The sequence below is a fragment of the Microtus ochrogaster genome, chromosome 6, assembly GCF_000317375.1.
Source record: "Microtus ochrogaster isolate Prairie Vole_2 chromosome 6, MicOch1.0, whole genome shotgun sequence".
Lineage (NCBI taxonomy): Eukaryota > Metazoa > Chordata > Mammalia > Rodentia > Cricetidae > Microtus > Microtus ochrogaster.
In genome coordinates this window covers 68127716-68134434 of record NC_022013.1, presented here as the reverse complement: position 1 = coordinate 68134434, position 6719 = coordinate 68127716, and the positions used below count along the sequence as shown (strand labels likewise).

Genomic DNA, 6719 nt, shown 5'->3' with positions numbered 1-6719 from the left:
CCTCTTAGCACTGCTTTCATAGTGTCCCATATTAATCCTATATCTTTATAAACTTGATGGTTATGCTTATACGTTCCAGAATTCCTCAAATTACTTGCTCAAATGACATGGATAACTTTTGTCACAAGTATCTACATCTAATATTTTGATATACAAAGGTTTATTTTCTGATGTTTGTTTTTTGTTTTGTTTTTGAAACAGTCTCCCTGTGTAGCCCTGGTTAGCCTGGTATTGTTGACCGGGTTGGTCTTGACCATGTTATGATCCTCTTGACCCCCCACCAGGTGTCATAATAGACTTGCACTGCCCCATCCAGCTCATGCATGGTACTTCATATGCCACTCTGGGTGATGCTCAGATGAACTAGATTGAGCTTGTTGTGATGAGTTATGCATACTCAAGGGATGATCTGTACTCTATCCTTGGATTTGTTTTGTTTTTTTCAATTGTTCAAAATTAATACGCTTCACCAAAGATGAGGATCTATAATTTTTCTTGACTTCTTTATCAGGAAAAAACCCTCAGTGGACACTGTTGATAGGTGATGGTCTACCTGTGGATCTATAGAAATGTTTCTGAAAAAAAAAAAGAAATGTTTCTGGCTTTGGCTTTTCTGGTCAATGAGCTCCTATCAATGGATATGGGTCATAGGAGCTCTAGGCTGCGAGTCTCCGTGGAAGCTAGAAGGAAGTCATTTACTTCAGAGACCAAGGCTTGTGCCAGAAGAGGGGCAGGACACATGTGAATGGTCTTGAATCTCTGGAATGCTCTCTATGTAGGACAGGAAAGAAAGGGCTCACTTAAGATGTGAGAAGAGCAACCTAGCTAGTCACCTGTGGTCCTTTCTGACCTGCTCCACATCCAGGCCCCAAAGTTAGTTGAGGCTTAGTTTAAGGTTGTGGGACAGTAATATTTCATAGGAGAGAAAGTCTCTTTGCATCTCACCATCAGACAAAAACAAAACAAAACAAAACACAAAAACAAACAAAGCAAAACAAAGCCTTCAGTTCCTTAGCAGCATCTACAGAGTTGAACGGCAGACCCCACTCAATGGCGTACAAATGTTTCAGGGTGCCTATGGGAGGATACTAAGCAGTTCCATCTTTCAGAATGCTGAAATGGGTAACTCCAGCTCAAAGGTAGCAGAGGGCTATTGGTGGTGGGAGAATCCGGCTGGCTACTTCCATTAGGCTGCTTGAAGCTAACATGTGTTCTTTTAAAAACATATTTTTATCAATTCTTTGAGAATCTTATGCAATGTGTTTTGATCATATTTATCCCCACCCCTTCCAACTTCTTATTCTCCCCCTCCTTCTTTATAACCTACTATGTCCATTTCGTGCTAGGCATGTAGTCATGGGCGTGGGGCCATCCACTGGAGAGTGGCCAACCTAGCAGAAGTCACAACCTTCAGGAAGACTGACTCTCCCTCCCTGGGAAGCCATCAGCTGACAATAGCCCCTCAGTTAGGGGTGGGACTAGCGTTTGTGTTTACTGAACAGCTTAGTTGGGCTACATTTTACTTGAAGGAGGGAAGAGAATCTGCATTCTCTGCTCTAGATTTTTTTCTATCTTCATTTGGCCTACAATTTACCACATTTCTCTGGGTCTTTCTTCTGAAAGCTGCAGGACTGTCTTCATCATCTGGGAGACGAATGCTAGTCTGTAAACTCCCCCAACAGCGTGAGGGCAGCTTCCTTTGCCTTTGGATCTTTAAGTCCTTTAAGGAACTTTTTCTACAACTACTCTTTCATTCTTTATATAGCCCTGTACAATGACTCACAGTGCCCTGGAATGACATTCTGGATTTCCTGCTAGGATAGCATCGTGTGTGTGTGTATGTGCGTGTAAAAACTTTATGTACGTGTATGCTCCGACAGCACTACTAAACACATTTATAGTCCATAAAATTTCTTGTCGATACTTTTGATGGTGTTCCCAAGCAATACTTCTTGGAGAAAGTCACCACACATTTATGGAGGACCTACTAGGTTCTGGGTTCCGTGTTTGCTCTGAGTGTGTTCCTGCAACAAGGTACTGTCCAGTCTAGTAGACAGACAGACATCTAATGTACTCTATGGAGTACTCAAAGTGTGTTTATTAAAATGGATCATTTTGCAGATTCAGATACGACACCCATTAGATGCTGACAGTCTTCTGTTACTGGAGCAGGTGGTTACATTAGACAGTACACTACAACAGCTGCTCCTTTGGTGCCTTGTCTGCTTTTAGTAGAGGTAGCTGACCATTCTGCTTGGGGCTAGTAAAGGTTAGCTTATTATTCTAGCATATAACATTAGGGTGATCAGATAGATCATTAGTCTAGCATATTTTAGAACTCCTGAGTTAATGGACATTCCGGTTTATGTTGACCCAGATCAAAGGGTTAAAAGATAAGTTGACAAAAGACATTCTTCAACAGATCTCACACACCTCTAAAAACGGAGACAGTATTTGGCTGCTGATCTGCTGTTACAGAGTTGTGTGAATGATGCAGATCTGATAGCGGTGTCAGCACGAGAGTTAGAGGTGGAATTCTGCCTCGAGGAAATATGGGCTTTGCTAAGTTTCTGTAACACAGACATTTATGAAACCAGACGATCTCCTTGTCAGCTGCCTTCCTGGGGGTTTGGACAGATGAGCTGAGAGGAGGGCTAAGAGAGAGGGAGAGAGAGTCACATTCTTCCCCTCCACGTCCTTCAGGCCTCACGGAGGATGCTGGATGATGAGATGACAGTCAGCCTTTCCCTGCCCAGCGAGTCCAGCATGTTCAATAACAACCGCTCCTCGTCCCCAAGTGAGCAGGAGTCCAACTCTACTTATGATCGAATCTTTCCCCTGCGCCCTGACTACCAGGAGCCGTCCAGACTCATCCGAAAGCTCCCAGAATTTGCTCCCGGGGAGGAGGAACCGGGTGAGGATGGAATTATGGGCAGGAGGCGGAGGGAGAAACTTTGATTCATGTGATGTAGGTATAACACTCGTTCTGCAGGTTAACCAAATCCATTAATTCTGTGCCAGCTTCTGGAGAAACCTACAGCCTGTCTCTAGATTTGGTAGCTGCTGCTTCTAGCCTTTTCTGAAACCCTTCCTTTTATATTTAATGTCAGATTACAGAGGGACCCACAAAAATTGGCAAAGTATCACTAAGATGTTCCCAGAAGCAGCTGGGCTGTCTCACCCAGGTCACTTTCGTATTCTGTGTGTAATGGGAAAGAAGGCCCAGCTGGGCACTCACTTGACACCAGACTCCACCGGGGTAAATTCTGGACTGGAAATTATATTGGAGGAAAAAAGATAAATGAAGCTAAAGATATTCTATAGCTGTGGGTGACTATTTTAATAACTGAGTAATTTTGACTTCTTTTTGGTAAATATTTATTACACTGGTGTAAGATTTTATATATTTCTTTTTATCTTTTCTCAATAAAAGTGCTGATTAAGGTACATAGTACCAGTCGTATTGAATCTCAGTCCCCTTTAAAAAGTGCCATAGAGCCGGGCGGTGGTGGCACACGCCTTTAATCCCAGCACTCGGGAGGCAGAGACAGGCGGATCTCTGTGAGTTCGAGACCAGCCTGGTCTACAGAGCTAGTTCCAGGACAGGCTCCAAAGCCACAGAGAAACCCTGTCTCGAAAAAAAAAAAAGTGCCATAGAGTGACGTCAGGAGGGATGCTTGATCATTTCTGGCATCCTCGTAGCTTTTCAAGGTCATCGGCGTACGGTGACCAGCTTAGCAACAGAGGACTTCCGTGCAGGGGAGGAAGGCCTAGCCAGCTGACAGGACGAAATAAAGAGTAGAGGCTCATCGAGGGATAAACTTGCGGAAAGAAGAAAGGAAATTAACATCCAATTTATCACTGATGGGGTAAAACATCATAGAAAGAAAACACTGAATTCATCTAATTTCCTAGAAACAGCAAGAATAAAGACTATGTATGAACTTATTTCCTTAATAGAACTGGAGTAGTTAACCTATTTCCTGAAGGCCAAAACATCTCTGATATCAATCAGATTTTAACATTCTAAAGTTATGGTATATCTTAAACAAAATCATATAAAATTCAATCTGCAGTTGTTTTCTCCCCTAAACTGTGTTATTAAATTAATGTCCGCATTTTGAAATTAAGAAAGTTTGCTATTAAACCTCCAGGCTTTAAGATTGCTATCCTGATACAGAATAAACCTTCCTAAGACTTAGCCACACAATTCCATAGGATTAGTCAGGGGCCTTGTTCATGATGGTGCTTTGTGAAGAGACTGAGCAACAAAATGGTAGCCTGCATTTTGAAGTCTAAAAAGAAGGGGGCTAGAGGAAGCACAACCATCCCCAGATAAGTATGTGTGAAGTGGGTTAGGCTGCCGTGGGGCCGGATTCTGGCTAACCTCTCAGATAACCCTTCTTAAAGATCTCCCCTTAGCTGCCCCCCCTAGAGCCAGACTCAGTGCCCATGTCTTCTCAGCCTGCAGTGGTGTTGTGAAGCCAGCCCAGCCCAACGGACCTGAAGGGGTACCTCACTATGCAGAAGCCGACATAGTGAATCTTCAGGGGGTGACAGGTGGCAACACCTACTCAGTGCCTGCTGTCACCATGGACCTGCTGTCGGGGAAGGACGTGGCTGTGGAAGAGTTCCCCAGGAAACTATTGGCCTTCAAGGAGAAACTGGGAGAAGGCCAGTTTGGGGAGGTGAGTTGACCTTCAGAAGGAGACACCAGCCCTTGATAATATGATCAGAAGGATAAAAAAAATCAGTAGCACAAGGCTCTACCTAGAACTGAAGGTCTCCTCTACTTGCCTGAATTGCTGTCAGGATGGACAGTTAATGTTGACCTCATCTTTGTGTAAGAGCTGTGGATTTCCTGGGATGTTTGATTGATATATAGAAGATTTTAAGGCAAATAAGTCACCAGAGTTCAGATACCCTAAAACATACTCAATGCTTTCAAAAACTGTTTCCAGTAGGTTGCCAAGGGTGGGGCTCGTGGACATCGTCATCGTTTATGGTTACCTAGGAACACCCTGCTTCATGCTGTCATTATTTTTCTTCTAATGAGAGTTATATGTCAAAATAGTAAAAGACAAAACCAAACCAAACCCAAGCCAAGCCCGCTCTGCCTTTGGTTTCAGAATTAACCACTAGGGAACGAATCACCACAAGATAAGGAGGAGCCCTCTTCTGAGTTGCCCTCAGAATGAGGCGAGGAATAGTAAACTTTTCACTCTGGTGTCAGTCCCAGAAACCTTCAGGGAACTCAGAGCAATGTTTTCAGCTGTCATGGGTTCCCTTTAATCCTGTCATCTAAATCCCAAATATAATACTTAGTTTTAAGTGAATATGTTGTTGACTTCCAATAAGGATCAAATATTCTCCCTCTGTGTAGGTTTGGTGTTGGAGTGGCCAGAGGAGCCTATGACATCTGTCTGTGGTGTCATATGGACTCATTCTGTCCCCTGGGTTGAAATCCTATGCCCACTATATTATTACTAACACATAGGCATAATTTATGACATTCTCCTCACCCCAAGGGATTCTCTTATAATAACTGCCTTATTTTTTAAGACCACAGATTAACTTTCTCAAATCAAAGTTTAACAGTTATGCCAAATGATATTTTCTAGACCAGTTATGCTGTGATAAAATACTATGTTGTAGATTCATCCCATCCTTTATCAATATTTCATTTAATGTATATTGCTCTTAGAAGGCATCAACATATTATATTAGTTGGGTACTTCAGTATTGTTTATTAATGTTGTCAATTACTTAAATCAAAGATATGTCACCCATAGCCTCTTATTGGTCTTCCATTATTTTGCCTGAGTTGTAAGCATTAGTTTATCTCTAGGATATGCCCAGCAAGAGTACTGAGCCATCTTCAGGAGCAATGATGATGCTGACACTAGATGACTTTTGTCTAGGTTCATCTCTGTGAAGTGGAGGGAATGGAAAAATTCAAAGACAAAGATTTCGCTCAAGATGTCAGTGCCAACCAGCCTGTCCTGGTGGCCGTGAAGATGCTCCGAGCAGATGCAAACAAGAATGCCAGGTCTGTGATCTGAATTTTTAATTTTCCTTTACCTATTTCATAGTGTGAGGACTAGGATTATTCCTGGAAAATTCTTGAGCCTTTCTTTTCTTTCTTCTTCTGAGATGGGAAGGTCAGCGAGCTGTCCCTCCAAGCCCACTCTTAACATTTTATGCTTCCAATGTGGTTGAACATGCCCATTTTTTCCATCTCTTTCAAACACAAATGTATATATTTATATTATAGTCACTATATCTTTCCTTCCCTTGCCCCAGTGTGCACAACAGCTCACATGTTGTTCTTCGCTCATGATACCCAGACATACTCTAGAATGGCACTCTCCTCTAGCTGACTTCGCAATGACAGACATCTTTCTGCCTACATCTCTGCCCTCCTGTTTTTGCCACACCTCTGTTTTCCTTCTCATCCTGTTTTTTCCTCTTTTATGCTCCTTTTCTTCTATGTTCAGCAGCTTCTCACAATGAGAAGCTACTTCTACTTGTAAATGCATCCATGGACCTCAGAGCCAAAGGACCCCCACCCTTTAGCAGGCTTCCTAACTGGCTGATAGTCTCTTGGATTCTTTACGACATACATTGCTGTTTCCATCACCCTGCCTTGTCCCCTGATAGCCTTTCTGTATGGTAATAGTGAGTGAATCCTCACCCGGAGGGGCACGCAGCTAGCAAAC

At 42.8% G+C, this 6719-nt stretch overlaps 1 protein-coding gene across 2 annotated transcripts in view; it reads left to right on the top strand.

The window, feature by feature from the left end:
- Ddr2 (discoidin domain receptor tyrosine kinase 2) overlaps positions 1-6719 on the top strand; it is a 133180-nt gene that overhangs the window by 112869 nt on the left and 13592 nt on the right. For both annotated transcript variants that reach the window (XM_013346943.2, XM_005348773.3), the window contains exons 12-14: positions 2704-2914; positions 4465-4688; positions 5922-6049. In XM_013346943.2, coding sequence (XP_013202397.1) covers positions 2704-2914; positions 4465-4688; positions 5922-6049 — 563 coding nt within the window. The remainder of the gene's footprint in view (positions 1-2703; positions 2915-4464; positions 4689-5921; positions 6050-6719) is intronic.